The sequence below is a fragment of the Phalacrocorax aristotelis genome, chromosome 21 (genome assembly GCF_949628215.1).
Source record: "Phalacrocorax aristotelis chromosome 21, bGulAri2.1, whole genome shotgun sequence".
NCBI lineage: Eukaryota > Metazoa > Chordata > Aves > Suliformes > Phalacrocoracidae > Phalacrocorax > Phalacrocorax aristotelis.
In genome coordinates, this window is record NC_134296.1 from 302,532 (window position 1) to 323,394 (window position 20,863).

General features: G+C 57.2%; 1 protein-coding gene, 1 long non-coding RNA gene and 2 other non-coding genes across 9 annotated transcripts; 1 reads left to right on the forward strand and 3 right to left on the reverse strand.

Moving 5' to 3' along the window:
• Window positions 1-4,368: 4,368 nt before the first annotated feature.
• LOC142067044 (SUN domain-containing protein 5-like) lies at window positions 4,369-18,370 on the reverse strand. Of its 6 annotated transcripts, XM_075115288.1 has the most exons (16): window positions 17,874-18,363; window positions 17,229-17,336; window positions 15,949-16,144; window positions 15,007-15,078; window positions 12,899-13,099; window positions 11,051-11,157; window positions 10,724-10,808; window positions 9,913-9,980; window positions 9,268-9,329; window positions 9,061-9,101; window positions 8,714-8,807; window positions 8,048-8,132; window positions 7,363-7,475; window positions 6,602-6,769; window positions 6,152-6,241; window positions 4,369-5,484 (listed from the first exon to the last, which is right to left on the reverse strand). In XM_075115288.1, exons 5-16 carry the CDS (start codon window positions 12,949-12,951, stop codon window positions 5,353-5,355), a joined length of 1,098 nt encoding a protein of 365 aa, XP_074971389.1. In that variant the 5' UTR covers window positions 12,952-13,099; window positions 15,007-15,078; window positions 15,949-16,144; window positions 17,229-17,336; window positions 17,874-18,363; the 3' UTR covers window positions 4,369-5,352. The 6 variants fall into 6 exon arrangements, 5 of the variants coding, with proteins under 5 accessions (XP_074971389.1, XP_074971391.1, XP_074971392.1 ...); XM_075115290.1 differs by lacking the exon at window positions 15,007-15,078 and having other exon boundaries at window positions 15,949-16,167; window positions 17,814-18,365; XM_075115291.1 differs by lacking the exon at window positions 15,007-15,078 and having other exon boundaries at window positions 15,949-16,136; window positions 17,814-18,364.
• LOC142067407 (small nucleolar RNA SNORD45) lies at window positions 14,923-15,007 on the reverse strand. The gene has a single exon (XR_012664020.1). It is a non-coding gene; the product is annotated as a small nucleolar RNA SNORD45 (small nucleolar RNA).
• On the reverse strand, window positions 16,995-17,077 carry LOC142067426 (small nucleolar RNA SNORD45). Its single transcript, XR_012664038.1, has one exon. It is a non-coding gene; the product is annotated as a small nucleolar RNA SNORD45 (small nucleolar RNA).
• Window positions 18,371-18,849: 479 nt separating the features above from the next.
• On the forward strand, window positions 18,850-20,469 carry LOC142067046 (uncharacterized). The gene is made up of 2 exons (XR_012663883.1): window positions 18,850-19,046; window positions 19,582-20,469. It is a non-coding gene; the product is annotated as an uncharacterized LOC142067046 (long non-coding RNA).
• Window positions 20,470-20,863: the final 394 nt, after the last annotated feature.

Below are 20,863 nucleotides of genomic sequence, written 5' to 3' on the forward strand. Positions count from 1 at the left end.
GGAGAGGAAAAATGCCTGCTCGTCTCTGGGCTGGGACTGCTCTGAAGTCGCAAAGTCATGACCTGTAGCTGTCCCTGCTAGACCCTGGGGAGTCACTGCTGACACCGCTATGCCACCTTGGCCCTTTCAGTGGGAAGGAGCTGATGCAGAGGGATGTTCACTGCGGGGTCTGTCCATGCTGTTTCACTCCCTACTGGTGCCCAGAGGAGAGCACGTATGGATTTCATCCAACACTGCAGCAGAGAGCAAAGGGGCCAAGAAAGTCTGCTCAGGAAGGTGCTGCGGAGGAGATGATCCTCCCCGGCAGGACCTGGGTCTGGGCAGCCAGGCAGAGGGGAGGGAGATGTTCAAGCTGCACAGCAGAATGGAACGTCAAGGGATGTCAGGAGCTGGCACTGCCTCCAGCAAATCCGTCCCAGGCCCCCCCGGGGGACCCAGGGTCTCTGCCCAGGGTGGTTTGACACAGCTGGTTTGACCAGCAGCGAAGCTGAGCACGTATCCCAGAGACGCATAGATGCGCACACAGACACATGCACCGGACACACAGACGGACAATCACACAGCCTGCCACAGCCAAGACACTGCCACCAGCAGCCCCCATGCACAGGACCCCCATCACACGTCTGCACCCACAGCCATGTTCCCTCCTCCGCTGCGACTGGCACAGACCGACGATCACTCGTGCAGGCACACGCGCGCACACTCGGGTCCCCCAAGCTGGCCCCTCTGCTGCCCGCGACCCCTGCCTGGACCCCAGCCTTCTGACCCACCCCTGGGTCCCCAGGTCGATGGCTGGTCCAGCTCGGTGCTCACTACAAACATGCAGCACTCGCACAGCCATCCCACGGGCACCCCACACTCGCTGGTCCCCCCGAGGAGGACCAGCACCGACCCCTGCCCATCTGATTCCCCAGCCCAGATGCGAGTTCCCCCTGCTCCTGCCTGGTCCAGCCTGAAGTTTGCTGGTGAAAACCCACGCACATCCCACGCAGAGCCCATCTGGGGGGGGGATACAGACCCTCGTCCCCTCAGCAGGGGCAGCTCCAGTCACCAGCGCAGAACCCCTCACTCACCCTGTGAAGGGGAAACCCAAATTGCCACTGCCCAGCAAAGGCACCTGGTGACCAAGGAGTGATTTGGCAGGGAGGGCAGCAAGGGTTTAAGCTGGTGATGCCGTAAAAGTTGGTGAAAGAAACTCTTTAAGGCTCGTTCTTTAGAGTTTTAGAAAGTGGGCGTTTATTGCAGTACTGGGTACACAGGGGATCGCTCCACCTAATGTGCATGCCGGGTTCTTGTATTGCAGAGAATATATACTCAAAAAGTTTGCATAGTCATTAGATTTTGGGGAACGTATAATATTCATGCTACTCATTAATATATGCAAATGGCCTTGGCGCATGCGCAGTCGAGATCAGTGGCGGTCTTCCAAATTTCTTTGGTGGTCACCGATAGTCTTCCTCACCGTGTTCGCTAGTTGAACTCAATCTTCAAGCGTGCTCAGTACCCTTTTGGCTCGTTTTCAAGGTTATTCCATGTGCTTATTTTACAAAAATCTACTAATCAGGATTTATTTTTCCGTAACGCTAAATCACGTCAATTAGTAAGGAATGTATCCTACCAGGGTGCAGTGTTACATCGTACCCAGGATATATTGTCCAAGGACACAATACTTAAATCATGTCCATACTCCTCCTGCTGTCTAAAAATGTTTTCCTAACCTTATCTTGCTTGTAAATGTATCTCCTACCTATCATACTTGTAACTATAGTTTTGGTTATTTTGATTAGACAGGGACCAGATGTTCCATCTGGTATCAGTGATGCCCAGATGTCCTGCACATCCCCGATGTCCCATCTGGTGTCACTGGCAGGGAGCAGGGGCCCGCACAGAGAGACAAGCCGCAGGATGGAATCGCGAGGGTCCTGCAATGGCGGCGCCCTTGCCAGCAGAGCTGGGCTGGGGATGGACCCACGGCCAGCGCTCACAGGACAGGCACTGGCCCCAGCGTGGGGAAGGAACGGGCTCCTGCCCCGCAGGTGCCGAATCCCTCCAGAAGGGCTTGTGGCAGTAGGACTCTGCCCCAACGCATTCCTGTGTTTAAGCACAAAGGTCCGTTGAATTTGCCTCAAGGGGCACAGGAAAAACTCCCACACACTGGTCCCCCCTGTAGCTGGTTTTGAGGACACACACCGTTCCCGCCCCACTGGCTAGAGGCCCGGGCCCCCCCTGGGTCCAGTAGCAGCACTGGGACCCCCACTGGCTCCAGGACCTGACACCACAGAGCCCACGGTGCCCACACCCCTGCTCTCATTCCTGTTGCGGGCCCCAAATCCACGCACACTGCTCTTGGCAGCAGCTCACACTTAATCCTTGCAAAACAAATGCACGCACTCCCCTCCCCACAGCCCCCAAGAGAGTGAGTTACACGGAGCGAGCGTTAAGAGAGGATCTGTTACACTACTATTATTATTATTGCTATTACTCGTATTATTATTAGGGTTTATTTCCTTATTCTTATGAAGGTTAATGGGATCGCCAGGAGTGGTTAACACAATGGCCACGAGGTGACTGTCGGTATCTCCTGGAGCTTGTGCTTGCAAAGGACCCAAGGCCTTTGCCAGGCCAGGCCAAGGGCTCCCTTCCCCCGCCACTCCTCCACCAGTTTGCACAGTCCCACCCACCCCCTCCTACATCCCAGACCCTCCAGTTTGCATCCTGACTAAACCTGACCCGTTGCCAAGTCTGGCTTTGCCTGCAGCCCCTTGACAGCCCATCAGTCAGTGCCACTGCTGAGGTGTGGCCTCCTTACTGCCTCCCTTACCACTTGTGCTCAGGGCAGTGGCTCCGCACCTTCTTCCTGATGACTTCTTACTTTTCCTATTACCTGCTTCTGCATCTGGGCAGATGCCCTTAAAGGAACAGGCACTCTCTCCTTCCACATGCCCCTACACGCACCACCAAGGAGGACAAATGGGACAGTGACAGGAGGGTCTCTGCAGAGACCCTGTGGAGGGGAGACCCCTTCCCCTGTGGCACAGGACAGCAGGTGCAGCTGGAGACCACTCCCAGAGGAGCACTGGACCCACGACAAGCCCCCCAGCCCCGGAGGGAGGGGATGGAAATTGGTGACTTCTGGCACAGGAGGAAGGCTCCTTTTGCTCCTGCAAAGCTGCAGGTACATGGGAAGCGCAGCCCCTGGAAAGAGGCGAGGAGGAGCCAGGCCCACCACGGAGACACGGGCGCCAGCTGAGCCTGAAGACCCATGGCACAGGACAGGCTGGGGGTGACTGTGCCGCAGAAGCAACTTTGCTGAAAAGGACCTGGAGGCCTGGGATGGTTCTGGCTGAGAAGGGGTTAATTCTCTTCACTGCGGTGCCTGTGGTGGTCGGGGACCTTTCCAGCTTCCCGCGCTCTGCCGCGTCGGCGGGAGGCTGGGCGGGGCGGGGCCACGCCCGGGGCAGCTGACCCCGACTGGCCAATGGCATGTTCATTCCATACCATGTGACACCATGACCAGTATATTAAGGGGGGGGGGGCAGCTGCGGCTCGGGGAGGCGCGGCGTCGGGTCGGCGGGCAGCGAGCGGCGAGCGGCTGCGTCGCCTGTGGTTTGTTTCGGTGGTTCGTCCCCCCACCCCCCCGGGTTTCGCGCCTCTCGTTGTTTTCCTTTCCATTGCATTTTTGTTGTTGCTGATTTTTTAATTTTAAATTACTAAACTGTTCTTATCCCAACCCACGAGCGTCACCCTTCTGATTCTCTCCCCCATCTACCGGTGGCAGAGTGAGCGACTGCGTGGGGCTGAGTTCCCGGCTAAACCACGACACCCTCACTTTCAGCATCCAAAATCCTCTTTTAACTCTCAAAGCCTCATTTTCATGTTCCAAACCTTCACTTTCAGGGTCCAAACTCCTCTGTTAAGGCACAAAGCCTCCTTTAGAGGTCCCAAACCCTCACTGTTAGGGTTCAAACCTGTCTTTTTTACTGTCTAACCCTCATTTATATGTTGCAAACCCTCACGTTCAGGGCCTAAATCCGTTCTTTAAAGCTCAAAGCCTCATTTTTAGGACCCAAACCCTCACTTTTAGAGTGAATCCGATCTTTTAATCACCAAACCGTCATTTTCTCATTACAAACGGTGACGTTATAATACATATTATTTTAATATAGTAGTATTATAGTATTATATTTCAAAGTACAGATCGGCGACCAATGATTACAATGCTCAGTTAACTGCTTCCTTGTGAGGGGATCGAACCCACCCCCACCCCCCTTCCAATGCTTCAGTCAACGCCCTAGAGGTGACTTCTTTAAGACCTTGCCTTTAGACGATTCCCCACCCATATTAAATGTGACTTCCAAAACAACTATCTGATCCGAACATGCAAAAATAAATCCATATTCTGATAACCACGCCAAAATTCAGAGACCAGTCAAGACAAGTAGCCAAACTGGGGACTCAAACCCCATTCAGTGGGACTCTAACCCGCTTGGTCAACTTCGGGGACTCGAAGCCCTTTCCAAACCAGGCAGGGGACTCGGACCCCCCCAACAAGAAAACATCCTTGGCAAAGTTCTTCTTCTCTTAATAACTGACCAAAACAACTATTACAAGCACCGGTACTTAAAACCAAATTATAACTACAATTTCCAATTAAACAACCTTTCCCCTCCTGCGCGGGCAGCCCTTTGGCTGGTACGTGAGGCATTCACGCCAGCAAGCGCCTCATTCCTTGACCTCTCGCCGGGCCTCGAACCCAGCGGCGGGACTCGAACCCGGGGCCCTGGCTGGCGCTCCGGGCGCGCCCGTAGCAACGTGCTCGTCCGTCGGCACGCGGCCGCAGCGGGGCGGGGCCAGAGAAGGGGCGCTGCGGTGGTTGGCGGGGGGCCCTGCCTGTCCCCGCCTGGCGGGCGCCATTGGCTGAGAAGCCGGGAAGAGGGTGGGCGGGCGCCTGGGGGAGCTCCTGCAGAGCCCGCGCGGGCCGGCGGGCGGGGCCTGTCGCCCTCTTGTGAACTGAAGCCGGGCCCTTCGGCCTGCCCTGGGCTGGGGCCACTTGCGGAGCCCCCAGGGGCGGCGGGAGGAGCGCTGACAGGCTGGGCCTCCCCTCTCTAGATTCAGTCTTGGGAATGCTTCCTATCTTCCTCGTTTTTAAGAAAAAAATGGCATAGAAGTTGTAACATTTTCCACACGCTCCCGAATTCCCCTCCCGCAGTGTGGAACGTCTTGAGCACCCCACTTTGGAGACAAATCTTCTACAGTTCTACAGCCATCTCAATTGCCACATCTTTTAGATTTATTTGTTCTTCCTCCCCTTCTTCTTCTTTCTCATGTTTGACTTTTTTTTTCTCTCTGGTTTCACCTGGGGCTTTCCGGTTGCGCCATCTTCCCATGAACCTGCACTCGATAAATGCAGGTGTACGCTGGGTTTCCCCAGTTGCTCTTCACAAGAAGTTTGATAGACGGAAAGGCTCTGGGAAGCGGCGCGTTCTGTGAAGAAGAGTGGGAAAAGGAAACGGGGGTGTTAAGAGCGGCAGTGCAATCACCCCGTCTTTGCATGCCGGCCCGGCTGGGGCTTGGTCTCCCTTCCCTCTGCCCCTTCCCGCTGCTGCTTGCTCTGTGCTGACAGGGAGGCCGGGGAGGCGCTCCTGCGCGTGGGGCACCTGGTGTGCAACCCCGCCGAGCTCCCGCTGCCTGCTGTGCCTGCTCTCCCCCTGGCAGGCGTGAGAGCGCCGCGGGAGAAGGGGCGAGCTATGGTGGGAGGAGAGGACACTGTCCAGCCTGCCAGCAGGCCGCAGCATGGAGCGACGGTGCTGCCCGACGCCTCTCGCCACCAGGCCGCCCTGTTTCTCCACGGCACAAAGACGCTGCTTGCGTGGAGTGGGCGCACGTGCAGCTGCCTCTGCTGAAGGCACCGGGCGCAGCCAGGGATCTCTCGGGACTCATGCTCCTACGGGCCTGACCCTGCCCTTGCTACCCTCTTGCTACCACCACCGCGTGCTACTCAGCCCTCCCAAGCCCGCAGGTCTCTCTCTCATGACGGCGGCCCGGGCCCCTCTGCCCAGGGAGAAAAGAAAGCATGCGTGCCCTTCCTCCATGGACTTGCAGGCAAACCTGCTGTGCTCCCTGGCATCTCGTCCCCGTGCGTGGAGCGTACCTTCAGAGGGAAGGTCTGAATAGCCTCTTTTGCCACGTTGTACGTGAACGTCCCAAGGAGAGTTTCCTCTTCTCCGTCCGCATCCACTCCCTCAGGGGCAAAGCACAAGGAGAGCCGCTCAGACTCATCCCGACAGAGAGGCAAGGTACGCGCTGGCTCAGCCCTGTTATCCACCCACCCTCTCCTGGGGCTCAAGCAGCAGCCTAGCACCGGGTATGGTGGAGCTCAGTCTCCGCTTTGAGATTTGGTCAAGAACCCAGAGGTGCTTGGCCAGAACAAACCTTAAGAGGGATGAAACCTCTCGAGCCCCTGAAGCGTCCCGCGAGGGCACTGCAGTGCTCGCGAGAGATCGGGACACAAACCCCAGAAGATGCACAAAAGCAAGCAGGGCCCTGTCCTGGCTTTGCCCCAGGGTCAGATGCCCGCCAGAAGCGCCCAGCAGAGACTTACAAAGACAGCGACGTCTCTGGGGGCACTGATGACGGTCCCAGATGGAGACACGTCTTTGGAGATGTGCTGCACAGTGACGGCAGTCAGATGGACTCGTGCTGGCAACCTGATGACCACCTGGCCCTGATGCCCTTGGAAAGGCCAGCAGTTTCCTGGGGAAACATCCGCCTGCAACCAGAACGCGACAGCAATGAAGTGTGAGAGAGCACTGGGGCCAACACCACTGCCCATGTAGCTCGAAGCATAGGCGCCAGCATGTCTGTGGGGCCTATTTCAGCTTGAAAATGAGGTGCCTGTGAGGAACTGGACAGAAGTAGGAGGCCCCCTGCCCTGCCTGACAAAGGGGGTCTCAGTATTAGGGAGCAGAGGAGAAGAGTGGTTACGAAAGCATCGTAGTCAGGCCCGCGCAGAAACACGTCCCTGCCCAGCGGCTCTGCAGGGCACCCGCCACCTCCCGCCTCCCGCCCGCAAAAAGGCACCGTTAGGGGTGAGTGTGGAACCAGGGTCGCCAGGGAGGAAGGCTTTCACCCAGCTGTGGCAGAGGACTGTGGGCAAGATGCAGCAGTTCACCTCTGTTCACCTCGCCAGGGGAACCACGGATCTCTAGCAAGCCCAGCCCTGTGTGAGAGCTTTGGTGTCCGGAACCTGAGCAGCACGGTGGGCTTGACCAGTACCACTGGCCTGAGGGGAGAGCCCCTGAGGTCAGTCCCCAACTTCTCAGGAAGGAAGGACACCTTCCCTGAAGATTTCTGCTACGATACCTGCAAAATAGTCTCAGGAGGCTTGGCAGCGCGGAAGAACCATAAAACCCTGCAGCCCCAATTCTCTTGGCAGTCGTAGGTCTCGGAAGTTCTCTGCCTGTCAATGGTGGCACCTGTAAGGAAGGGAGAGCAGATGACTGCTAGAGGCCGCAGACTAGAAGGGAGCTGGTGCTCAGGCAGTATTTGTGACGCCGCTGTCCAGCTCCACGTCTGTCAGTCCTGTCCTCATCACCACGCTGGGGGCGGGGGGGTGCCCAGCTGCACAGAGCAATGACGGCAGCCCCATCCCTGGTGAGTGCTTCTCTCACAGCACCACGAGGAGAAGGTCTGAGGGCTCTGGGAGCCTGCAGGCGCCCACGAGCATGACAGCAGACCAAAGCTGAGGGCTTGGAGCATGAGCAGCAAAGGACGGCCCAGCCATTCCCTTTGCAAATGCAGCGCAGAGGAGCAGAGCCCCTCCATCAGCACAGGAAGACGTGCGGGGGCAGCGCCAGGGGCACCTGTGTGGAGGCCGAGGGCTTGACTGGGAGGGAGTCTGAGCGACCCACTCTGCCACAGCCTTGCTCTTGGACCCCGTGAAGGATTTAAGCTGCCCCATTTTGGAGAGCAGCGCCTGGAGCACGGGCTCCTTTGGGGAGTGCTACGGGCAAGCGCAGGGCAAGGACTGGGCTGCTTGTGTCCATACCAGAGCTTTCCAGGGCCCAGTCAGACATCTCGACGTAGGCACCCAAAGCCTTCTTGGACGCTGCCTGGTTCACTTCCTGAGCTTCCTGGGAACGCCAGAAATCAACACAGAAAAGGACCACATCAGCAGGCAGTGCAGCGTGGCTCCTAGCGCCCACAGAGGCAAAGGGTCAGTGTCAGGAAGGCAAGGCAAGCCTTGTCCACAGAGCTGCAAGACTCTCTGCTGCTGGCGTGAGCCGTGAGGACTAGGAAGATTATCTGTGGCCATGGCCATGGCCATGACCCCAAGGTGTGCTGATGTGGGTCCCCACACCACCGTCCACACCCTCTGTGCTCTCCAAGTCAGGAGGGGGAGAGGCTCAGGCCCTGTAAGCCATGGCTGGCACTGTACGTGTGCCTGGGTCCCACCACCGCCTCAGGAGCCTGCTCAGAGGAGCCAGAGGCACCAGCGCACCTAGGAAAGGCTCTCAGGAGTCCTCTGAGAGGATGCAGCCTCATTTTGCTGGGGCTGGAGAGGGGCCTGTGCAGTGCAGAAGCTCACCCAGCAAGCCCCTGGGGCAAAGGCTGGGTTGCTGCAGTCAGCAGTCTGACCCCACCAAGAATCCTGAAGAAAATGTTCTCAGGGGTTCTGCCCAGCCAAGCCTCCCTCCCCAAAATGCAGGATCACCTTCAAACTGCGGATCTGTGCCCTCAGCCGAGCCACCTCCTCCAGCAGAAAGCGTGTCTTTTGGGTTTCCTCCGCCGCCAAAACGGGCAAGTTCCTGCACGACAGGAAAGCCGATCTGGTCAGAGAGCGGCCCATCGCCTCTGGGGAGCGTCTGAGCTCAGCAAGAGAGAGAGACACGTGTGCTTTCCCTGCTTTGCCAGTGCTTCCCTTCTGCACCAGGCTGAGCAAAAGGCAAAGGCAGGAGGGAAGTACGGGAGCCCTGGCTGTTAGGAAAGTGAGTGCAGGTAGCACGAGGTCGGCTGACGCTTCTGCACAGAACCAGTTCCAGCTCAGGAAACCTCTCTTACCACAGCATCTTCAGGTTTGCCGACGACACACGTGTCAGCTCCTGGGAGGGAAAAATGCTCCGTTAGAGCATCTGCTACCAGAGTTGCCGCGGCTTCCCAGGAGAGGCTTCCCTAGGAAGGCACAAGCTGCCGCTTCTTTGGGTCAGCCTGCGTGGCAGCAGCACAGCCTGTGATTCCTCCAGCCACTGCCAGCAACGAGTCACTGACCTCTATCAGTCCCTTTGCCTGCGTTGTCCACACCGGCAGCAAGGTCGCGCAGTAAGCACCAGCTGCAATTCACATCACCGAGAGACGGTTATTTTAGTGGAGTTGCTAGCCATCCCCCTGCAGCTGCGTTGTCGCCTGCCTGGTGCCCTGGGGCTGGGCAGCAGGTGAGCTGAGGAGGTGGGGAACGTGGGGTGCAGAGAGAGGACGCGCCTCTGACCGGGAGCCATCAGCCCAGGCTTGAGGGGACTGCGTAGCCGTGGCCTTCAGGTGTGCTCGGTGCCCCAGAGCTACTCCCCATTTCCCCTCACTGCTTCGGTGAGCACCGAGGCTGGGCTGCATGGGCTAGGAGAGGTACCTCTCCATGGGTCCCCCTGCACGGCCCCTCCCGTCTGGGAATCCCCAGCTCAGGCTTGGAAAGAGCTACGCCCTTCTCTCGCAGACTTGCAGACTAAGCAAGCCATTTGGCCCAGTGGCCAGAGCAGCAGCACGGCTGGGAGGCTACCAGTCTTACCGGTAGTCCAAACGCCAGTGCCAGTCAAGGACCTCCTCAGGACGCACCCGCACCACGGGCGTTTCACACATACTGGCCCAAAAGGAAAGCTGGCATCCAGCACAGCCAGGCTGTGTTTGCTCATGAAAACTCACCCAGAGCCACTGGGAGCCACAGGAAGAAGACTTTCAGGAACCTCTTGCTCTGCGGGCCCATCTTTTGCCTAGAAGAGAGTCCTTTGGGTGTCAGTACTGCAAGTCTTGGGCAAACCCCCTCACCCGTGGATTTCCCTCCTCAGGCCCTAAAGCCATTGCTTTGCACGCCTGCTACTGACAGAGAGCTGACAGATTGGCGCCCAGCACGAACACGATTTCTGTCCACACCATTCAACGCTGCCGGCAGATCTTCCCCAAACGAAGGGCTCCAGGAGCACCTTCCGAAAGGGAATGAAAATCATGCAGGGAAGTAGAGAGGTTGAGCAAATGAGGACTGCTTTTCAGTAGTTCTTCTGGTGTGGACCTTGGTCTCTCTCTTTGGCTGAGAGAGCAGGCCTGTTCTCACTTGCAGTCACACAGATTGCTCTTAGGGGTGTTTCTCCACACAGCTGGGAAGCGCAGGGGCCTCGTCTGGCTTTCCTTCCAGACCTGTGTGGTCTCTTGCCAGAGCTGGGGAAGACCCTTGCCCTGCGGAGGCTTGGCTGTGCTCCTGAGCTTCTGGCTACACGGCGGTTTGTCCTACTACATCTCCGGGAGGGTTCTGGGGCTCCGGCAAACGCCTGGGAGTGGGGCTGCCAAGGGGCTTTGCTCTTGGCTCTCCCCGAGAACGGGCACCGCACAAACTTTGGCGCACGAGCAGGAGCCCCGCGCTGCTGGGTGGGAACACTCTCTGCTCTCCCCCTTGCTTGGGGGAAGGGACATCCCCCTTCTCCCCCCGCCCCCCACCACAGCAGAAACAGGTAGTACGTACCTGGCAAAGATGCGTGTGCTCAGCAGATGTCTCCACAGGGAGACAAGGGCACCTGCCGGATGCCAAGCCAGGCTGAGGACCGCCCCTGGGCAAAAAAGCAAGAGAAAAGTTAGGCCTGTCTCTTGAGGTCTCTTCTCTAGGATGCCCAGCCACACGTGTTTGAGCTCCCTGCGGGAAGGCGGGCACCCAGTCCTACGCACTCCCTCCCTCCCTGGGGCAGCCTGCACTTCTCCTGCCTCTCGTGACATTTGGCCAGAGCTCTGGCACAGCGCAGCTCTCCAAGTTCACCCCAGGGGACTTCACAGCAAGCAGCAGTGCTGAGCTCACTTGCAATTCCTGTGGCCTTGTTGCGCCACTTGGCAGGCCCTTGCGTGGCAGAGCAGGGAGCCGAGGTGGAAGGGACCGTCACCAGCTCCACCTCCACGCACGGGTTCCTGTGGGAGGAAAAAGACAAATGCTGGTTGCCCACCATCGCCACGCCACGGGAGCCGAGGCGGGCAGGAGCAGCCTGAGCAGAGGCCCTTGTCAGAGGACGGGCTGCCCCAGCCCACCCGGCAGGACAGCCCTATTCTGAGCCCGTCACTCCCTGCTCCCTGGCACCAACTGCCCCTTCGCAGACAGCTCTCGGTGGCCGTCTGGGGAGAGGGCACAGGCTGCTGTCCCCCACCGTGGGCCGTCCCCCACCATGGGCCACACCCCTCCTCCCTGGTCACTGGCGTTCTCCCGACCCCTCTCCTCCCCGCACAGCTGCCCCACCACAGCCAGGCAGGACCCCGCCTCAGCATCCCAAGGGGGGGGCAGTGTCAGGTCCCAGGGGCTGGCCTGATGTGCAGCAAAATCTCCCTGCAAATCAGGGTGGGCTCTGACCCCTGCAGCACAAGGCTACCCCCTCCCCAAAGGCCCCTGCTGCACACTGGCTTCTGACGCCACTGACTACATTGGGCCACGGCCCTGCTACTCCGCCCGAACCTGACGCCCCAGGCAGGAGCAGCCCACTTCGTACCCGCTGGCCTGGCAGCAGCTCGGCCCCGCTGCCTCCCCTGCCAGCTCTTGTCTGGCATTAATCCCAACGGAGCCTTTGGAGGCCCCTTGGTGTCTTCCCTGGGGGGCCTTTCTCCTCGCCATCTCTGGGCCAAGGCAGGCTCCCCGCTCAGCTCTTCCCCCTCAGCCCCAGCAAGCGTGGCCTGCCCAGGCAAAACCAGCTCCAGTAGCAGCCACGTGCCTGCCGCCTCTCAGCAGGAGCGCACCTGCCCGGGCAACAGCCACACGCATCTGTGGGCTCCTGCCCCACGCGCCACAGGGCTGTGCGGGTGGCCAGCTCTGAGCTCACAGTGGTGGCTCTGACGTCACACTGGGGCTCCCCAGGGCTGAGCCGGGAGGGGCAGAGCGGCTGCTGCCGTCCCAGGCGCTGGGAGCCCGTGCCTGTGGGCGTGCTGAACCCTGCCACGCTCCCGTGCCAGGCGGCTGCCTGGCCTGGCCTGCCGGGCAGGGTTCCATCTCTCCTGGGCACCCCCGGGAAACCAGAAAGGATGCTGGAAAGGGGGCTTTGCTCTTGCCCCACGAGACAGCCGCTTCCAGCAGCGGTTCTCCTCTCGGAACCCTTTTGTGGGCCAAGAAGAAAAAGGGCCAGTAGACCGGAATGTGCTGTCAGGCGCCCAGCGGTACATCTGGTTAGCAAGGACTGTTTGTTTTCTTGCCCCTGCTGGTTCTGCCTCCGCTTCCCTCATTTGAAATGGCAGCGTGAGCATGCTCCTTCCTTGTCTTGCAGTGGCCTGGAGGGCCCAGGAGCAGAGGGGCACAGGCTGCGCTGAGGGCTCTGGGCAGCACGGCCCGTACCAGGCTCCCAGCCTGGCAGCACGGGGTCACAGGCTGTATGGAGCACGGCCCCGCCAAGTCCCACCTCACTGCCCGCTGGGAGCCCCACGCCGGTGCAGGGCCAAGCCGTGCTGGGGCAGTGCAGGGCTCCAGCTACACAGCCATGCCAGCCGCTTTAGCAGGGGAGCACAAGGCGCCCACTTCCCCCTGGGCAGCCCCAGGCTTGCCTGGGCCCATGGACCCGCCAGCGCAGCGGGCCGTCCAGGCAGCAGAGCTGCCAGTGCCGTTGATGACAGGAGGGCCCTGGCAGCAAAGGGTGCCTGAGGGGCTTGCGGCAGGCTGGGCAGCTCTCACACTCACGGGTCAGGGCGGCATTGGGCGTGATCCTCTGGGTAGGGACGGGCTTCCCTCATCCAGCTCTGGAAGGGGGCTCCTGTGGGAGCGGTTCCTGTCCCTGGAATGCTCCAGATGGGCTTTCCGAGTCAACAGAGAACGTGGCTGACTGGGACGTCCTTGATGGAGAAGGCGCTATACCCCAGGATGCCATGTCCATGACAGCAACTGCAGGACGGAGAAACAAAGGGTTGCAAAAGGCAGCGCCTGTGGGAGCGAAGAGCCTAGCCTTAGCGTTAGATGGTGGAGCCCACGATGGCAGCACCCCAAGGGCTGCGGAACCAGACAGCCTTTCTGGGAAGCCCAGAGGCGGTGGTCCGTCAGAAGGGAACACGGGTCAGGGAGCTCAAATTGGCAAGGGCAGAACAGAATAACGAGGGGCGAAACGCTCAAAACTTCCCCGTCGACAGTAACCAATGTGACACAGAAGGACCCCCAACAGAGAGCAGCGAGATCTAGAACGGGGACGCGCACAGGCTGAGGAACGGGGTTTCCGACAGGCCAGTCACACAGGCTCTCGACACCCGTTCGACAGAAACTTGGCAACAGCCTGGGTGCCGGGAAGGTGCTAGGCCAAATTGTTCCCTCCGCTCCTGCGGCCCCACTACCGGGACAGTGAGGGAGGAGCTCCGAAGCCTGGGAGCCCCGAAGAGCTGGCCCAAGGCTTGTTGCTCGACCCGCAACCCGGGCCTGCCATCTGCCCGGCTGCCGCAGTGTCACCGAAATCAGGAACAAAACTCCGTAACATCAATGTAGTGATATCCTGAAGAAAATGGTCGTTTTGGAATTCTCTGCTGAGCCACAAGAACGAACTACGTGAGCTTGGCAAAACAGAATTTGATGGCCAGAGTCGGGAACTGAGAGATAGAGAAGCACTTGTTTTACCACTATTTCCTTGAGGAGAGCTAAGAGACTGATCAAAGCAAACATCCCACCTCAGAAGCCGCAGAGAACTGGGCAATAAAGTGTATAGTTAAGGAGAAGAACTGGTTCTTCCCCCAGAGGGTGGTGGAGCCCCGGAACAGGCTCCCCAGGGAGGCCGCCACGGCACCAAGCCTGGCGATATTCAAGCAGCACTTGAACAACGCCCTCAGAGGCACGGTGTGAATTTGGGCTTGTCCTGTGCAGGGATGGGAGCTGGACTTGACGGTCCTTGTGGGTCTCTTCCAGCTCAGGACATTCTACGAATAGACGCAAACTGCACAGTGAGGAAAAATCGAGGTCTGAGTAGCGAATACAAAGATTTCTGAGGTAGCACTGACGTGAGCCAGTTCGCTCCTGGGACACAATGTCTTATGAACACAACAGTGCTGGTCTTGGGCCCCAGCTGGCTTTATGTTTTTTCTCCTAGCTCATGTCACCTGTAAAAACAGTAGTTGAGAATTTATTATAAAGAGCATAATAGAAGAAACAGCTGAAATGAAGGAATATTCTCGGGCCAACCCTGAAAAACGCTAACAACTTTAACTTTCCGTCCCTACAGTCAGCTGGAATCTTACAGTCGCCAGCTAAAATTCAAGTCTTACAAAAATGCAAAATGGAACCTACAAGCCCAACACACAAATATATTATCTACCTTTTTTTTCCCCCCTCAAAAAACAAGTCTGAACACGTGACTGTTGACTGTGATCAAAGGAAGATGTGACATGACCCTTCAAACATTCTGGATGCGTAGGTGGGACTAAACCGTGTTTGTGAATTAAGAATATGCATGCTCATTAAGACAGGCGGGTTACATTTACCACCAAACCTCTACATCAGCATTTGCCAACACTGTTCAGCTTTGAGTACCCAGAGCTGCGATCAGTTAACGTGAGAGCACCTCCTAGTAACATCCAAGTATTAAACTAACAACTATACCTCCCTAGCGCGTAAACGGAAGGAAGCTCAAATTGTGCCCCCTTCTCCTTACGCTGCCTTAGAACGTGACAGGCATTTGATTCCAGGTTGAAAAAGCGCCACGGTCACAGTCTAAGGAAACTGGAGTTTCCCAGGTCTCAGAGTAATTCTAGAGCTAAAGTGGTGACAGACATCACCTTTACATCAGATAATACATGCCAACACTCATCACTGACCCGAGAAGGCCACCTCCTCCTGTCCTGCCCAAGGGTTTGAAATCCAACACACTTTCTTCCCAAAATGGGACGCTACAAATAAATAAGATAACACCGTTAAGGCATTACTTGAGATGGGACTAGAAACACATTACGCGAGCAACCAAGCACTTGTCTGGAAGCACTGGAGCCTTTCGGGTACTGTTTTTCACCACAGTTTACTCGAGAAGAAATATAACAGGCAGAACAGATGCTGAGAAATTTCAGCTACCCTGGAGATAGCTGTGGTGAACAATAAGATTGAGACTAAGTGCTGCTTCTCAGCGGGAAAGTACCCACCAAATAAATACAGTGCTCAGACTGGTATAATTTGTGAGTGATACGGAGGCAAAAAAAAAAAAAGCAGACGTGAGGAACATAAGACCCGACTACAACCTTTCTTTTGTGTAGTACTGAAGTGTAAACACACTACACACAAAAACTATAGGTATTACGTGAACGTACAGGTCATGTCGTCATTACACAATTACTTTAATACTCACTAATATTATTTCTGTCCGTACCAGTACCTATAAAATCCAAACCTTTACTCATCCTCTGGCCGTACGCATCTTTCACCTCAACATACACCAAGAAGCATTCGTAAACTCCAAACGTGACTACCTACAAATTCCAGTAAAGCCTGCAGCTAGGACATATTTAGAGAAGACTGTGCAAAATTCGTGAAGAATACAGACAACATCACCAGTCAAGCAACTGAAAAAGCACGACGTTCCCAAATTCGACAACTTCTTGAGAAGAGGAACCGTAAACCTTTGCCCGCTGCATTATGTTTTTTTTCCTCGGTAACACACCAAAATAGTTTTTGCCGTTGGTATCCAACAGCACCTGGTTCCTAAGCCCGCAATCATCACAATCACTGACTCAAAGGCGCTGTCTCAACAACTACCCTGTTACCTTTACCTGGACGTGCTGAGGGTCGACAGAAGACGAGGATCAGGACCTGCGCCGGCACTTATTCCACCACATTCGCGCTGTCAGGGTTTGAGGAATGCCAGAACTTCGTCCATCTCCATTCGGTGCAGCCATCCCACGAGATCCACTGCTGTCTGCCCCAGGAAACACTGCCTGCCCTCAAAGACTCCAACAGACTGCGTCCCTAAGCGGGGCATTATTTTAGTCCTTCATCAGATAAGCGCAGCATCAAACCAGAGCAAGGAAAATGCCTTAGTTAACCCTTACAAAGCCTGCAGGGCATCACATGCTTCCCAACCCATCAACCACTCGGGATGTGCGAACCACGCACGGACACGACCTGCAGTACACACGCCTGTACATACGCACGCGCACGCCTACGCTACTACACTTCCCTCCTCCCCTCTATTTTCTGCTCTAAAAGTACCAAGCTCAATGCCAAGGTAAACATGTGCAAGTAGTAAGGCACCAATTCACTCTAGATCAGCGGCTATTACCTTAGCGCCCAGACAAACGCTCAAATCCCCACAAGTCTCAAAAGTAACAACTCTAACATTTAACGAAACTTACCGGCAAGGGCCAAAGCTGCCACCACCAGCAGCTGCACTAGGAAGGCAATTCTCATACGCGCGTATATCTATCTCCCCTTCCTCTATTGTTTACCTCTGCTACCCGTAAGCATTACTTTCTCGATGCAGCACTTTAAGCCACGTCTTTTCCGCACGGCAACAACAATCGTAAGCAATAGTGCCTCCAGCTGCCTTGCGGGCACTAAACACGACTGCCAGCTTTTCCCCCCTCCAGACATAAGCAGTTATTGACGCTTTCTGCCTCCTGGAACTGCAATGCAATTACTGGGGGCTACGTCTGGTAACCTCTGCCTCCGCCTGATGCTGCTAGTTGCCGTGTTCATCAACCCAAAGAACAACAGGGCAGTGCTGCGCCCACATTCAGGACAGTGGCCTTCAAGGGAGACACGTGGAAATACAGCTGCAGCCTCCTTGCAGACAGAGAAGCAACAAGTACTTTGTTCCCAGGTCTCAGAGTAATTCTAGAGCTAAACTGACCGTCTTCAGGTTTATACTCAGATAATACATGCCAAGACCCACCACGGACCATGGGGAACTAACCTTTGTACGTCACGGGGGATGGCAGGGCAAGAGAGGAGCAGCTGGGGAGCTCGCACCCACACCCTAACACTCACCATGGGAATAAGGGTTGTCACACCTAAAAAAAGCACAGCTGTGCTGAAGTTAGCTCATACTCACACAACTGCCTTTCAGTGTCCCACACAAAGCTGCAGAGGCCAAGCGTTTCTCCAGAAGTAACGTGCTCAGGGCATCAGGTTTTCTTAGTGCGCCCTTTCATGGCATGACCTTTAAAAAGCACCAATAAAACATAAGTTCAGGTTCAAAAGGAGCTTTAAGATCATCAAGTCCAACCGTTAACCGAGCACTGCCAAGGCCACCACTTAAACCACGTCCCCAAGCACCGCATCTACAGGTCTTTTAAATACCCCAGGGATGGCGACTCCCCCACCTCTCTGGGCAGCCTCTTCCAATGCCTGACCGCTCTTGCGGTAAAGACGTTTCTCCTATTATCCAATCGAAACCTCCCCTGGCACAACTTGAGGCCATTTCCTCTCGTCCTATTGCTTGTAACCTGGGAAAGAGGGCTACCCCCCCCTCACTACAGCCCCCTTTTGGGCAGCTGCACAGAGCGATAAGGTCTCTCTTCCTCAGCCTCCTCTTCTCCAGGCTAAGCCCCCCCAGCTCCCTCAGCCACTCCCCAGCACGCTTGCTCTCCAGACCCTTCCCCAGCTCCGTTGCCCTTCTCTGGACACGCTCCAGCACCTCAAGCGCCTTCTCCGCCGGGCACGTTCCAGCCGCTCTGCCCCAAGCCTGGAGCCTTGCCTGGGGTTGGTGTGACCCAAGGGCAGGACCGGGCACTTGCCCTTGTTAAACCTCGTCCAGTTGGCCTCGGCCCGTCGATCCAGCCTGTCCAGGTCCCTCTGCAGAGCCTTCCTGCCCTCGAGCAGATGCCAGCCGGGTGGGTCAGGGCCAGCTCGGCGGGTTTCCAGCCCGGGAGCATTTCGGGCAACGCCGCAGCAGCACGTGCCTGCTCGGAGACGGATCTTCCTCCGCCTGCCCGGACCGCGGGCACGTTCCCGCCCTCCTTCCCGGCCTGCCCGAGCCCTCCCGACGGAGCGAAGGAAAACCCCCGATGAGCCCGAGGCGAACCCCAGCTCGCCGCTGACCAGGGGTCCCCCGGCGCCCGGCCCGACCCAGGCGGGCTCGGCCGCACTGCCCGACCCGGGCCCACCGCAGCGCAGCGCAGGGCGCGGAGCGGCCGAGCCGGAGCCCCCGCGCCGGAGCCCCCGCGCCGCCCCAGGGCTCCGGCGCCGCCGCTCCGGCCGGGCCGGGCCGGGCCCCTCCCCGCCGCGCCGCGCCGCGCCGCGCGCAGCACCGACCTCGGCCGCCGCCCGCGCCGGAAGGGCGGAGCGCCCGGCAGGGCCCCGCTAGGGCTGCCGGTGGCGTTCGCCTGACCCGCGCCGGCGCGCTCGGGCGGGACCCGGCGGGCGGGACTCGGCGGCCCGCTGCGCGGAAGGACCCCGCCCGGAAGCGGGCGCGCCGCAGCGGGCGCCGCGGCTCTGGGGAGGGGCTCAGCCCAGGGAAGGGGGGCGACGGCGCTGCCCTCGGAAATGAGCCCTTTCCTTCCTAAGTAACGCTCTTACTTCGACTGCGCCGTTAGCGGTATCCTGAAGAAGACGGAATTTGGGGAATTTTCCGTAAGCCCTAAGAGTGAACTCCGTGAGCCCGGCACACAGACTTTGGCGGCCGGAGTCGGGAACTGAGAGACAGGGAAGCCCTTGTTCTACGACTCTAGCCTTGAGGAGAGCTGAGACACTGATGGAGCAAACGTCCCGGCGCAGAAGCCGCTGAGAACGGGGCGATAAAGTGTATAGTCAAGGAGAACAACTGATTGGGATGCTGACAAGAACTAAAGCAAAGTGCCCTGTACGGGAGCTACCCTCGATATAGCAGTAAAAATCAGGCCCATACGCCGGCAACCGCCCCCTGTCTCTAGTAAGCAAGCCCCTTACTCCCTGAGCACGCGCGGTGAATTAAAAGCGAGCTGTACCTTTACATCGAGGCGAGAAAGCAATGAACCAATTATTAGTTGAGGCGTGTGAATATTAGCTGTGACTGACACATTTAACTGTACAAATGCCTTGCAGTTCCTCGGGGTGGGGTGCAGCTTTGTGGGTTACCACCTAGCACCCATCTTTGCACAAAAATTCATCAAATAAAACGACTCCGCCCTGTGTGGAGTTTGGTGTTCTGCACGCCAGGCGGACGAACCCGCCTTTCGGGGTAACGTTAGTTACCAACGCTGGGCTCTGGCAGATGCCATCCGTGCCGGGCGGGAATGCCTTTCTGAGACTCTGAATGAACAAATATGCGTAACGCTGGCTGGCACCGAGCAATGGAAAACAATGCTCTTTTCTGGGCCTGGATTTTGGGTCTGGGGAAGGGGTTGGGGGCATGTTGGGGAGCTTTGGTGTCTTTTTCAATACAGCAAATACTTGTCCAGCATGTCACAGTATTAATCTTCCCGCAGGTAAATAAGACGGCGGTTTACAGCCATGAAGCACTCTCTGAGCCATGTAGACGTCACACCTGGTGACAGGATTTGTACCGTCCAGCACTATATTCGGAGGGTGGGTGACGGGGTCTGTAGTGAAGCAGGGGCGTTTTGGTGTGTAGCTGTACATAATTTCACAGAGGGTTCAGTTGGGAAGGGACTTCTGGAGGTCACCCAGTGCATGCCCCCTGCTCAAGCAGGGCCACCCAGAGCCCACGTCCCAGGCCCATGTCCAGTTGGGTTTTGACTGTCTCCAAGGATGGAGACTCCACAACCTCTCTGGGCAGCCTGTGCCAGTGTTTGACCCACCCTCAGAGTAAAGAATAAAAAACCCAAAACAAACCAGAAAGTATGTTTTCTTGTGTTCGGGTGGGATTTCGTGTGTTTTCATTTGTGCCCATTGCCTCTTGGCCTGTCGGTGGGCACCACTGCAGAGTGCGTGGCTCCCTCTGCTTCCATACCAGGAGTTCCTGTTCATGCACGTTGATGAGATCCCCCTGAGCCTTCAACAGGCTGAACAGTCCCCGCTCTCTCAGCCTCACGCTCCAGACCCTTCATCATCGCCGTGGCCCACCCTTGGACCGTCTCCAGTATGTCCGTGTCCTGGACACGGGGATCACAGCACTGGACGCTGCGCTCCAGGCGCAGCCTCACCAGCGCTGAGCGACTTCCCCAAGAAGTCCGGGAAAGCGCACCCTGCCAGCACTGAAAGAAGGGCCTGTCCAAGTTAAAAAACAAAATCTCACAAAAATCCCTCCTTCTCAGCTGTTCTTGCCGCAAATCTGGTTAAGTGTGTATACGCTGATGGGTTTAAATGTACTGGATTTGAAATAAACAGGATGCTTTAAGTCATTCTTAAGGAAAGGCTACACAGTTTCACTTGAATCATCCTCACTGAACCGTCACTTGCTTAGGAAGCGTGGCCGTGAAAGAGGCCACGCGCTTGGGGCCGACATTCTGTTACTGCTGGGTAGTATCTAAATCCTTAAGACCGACGCGGGCGCAGGCAACCGCAGCGCAGGCCTTGGCGTTGCTGCGCTGGAAGGGCTGTTCAGCTGCCGGGGGCTGTAGCACAGCGAGAACCGCAGTACAGCTGTAACGTACGACAGACACTGCACAACTTACCTGAGATAAAATTTAAATGATGCGGCGAGCAAAGTGAAGAAAAGCAACTGCACCTCGCTGCTTATAAACAGCTTTTTACCAGAACGCAGCAGTGCCCGTCAGAAATAGCATTTTGCTCAGCTAATTTTACCGC

Excerpts from the sequence above, each read along its gene's own strand:
- LOC142067044 (XM_075115292.1), bottom strand. The coding sequence starts at position 12,951 with ATGAGGGAAGCCCGTCCCTACCCAGAGGATCACGCCCAATGCCGCCCT. Across the intron at positions 9,330-9,912 it reads GTGGCTCCCAGTGGCTCTGG|CTGGTGCTTACTGCGCGACC; the intron begins GTGAGTTTTCAT and ends TGTGAATTGCAG. Across the intron at positions 8,133-8,713 it reads CACAGATCCGCAGTTTGAAG|GAAGCTCAGGAAGTGAACCA; the intron begins GTGATCCTGCAT and ends TGGCGTTCCCAG.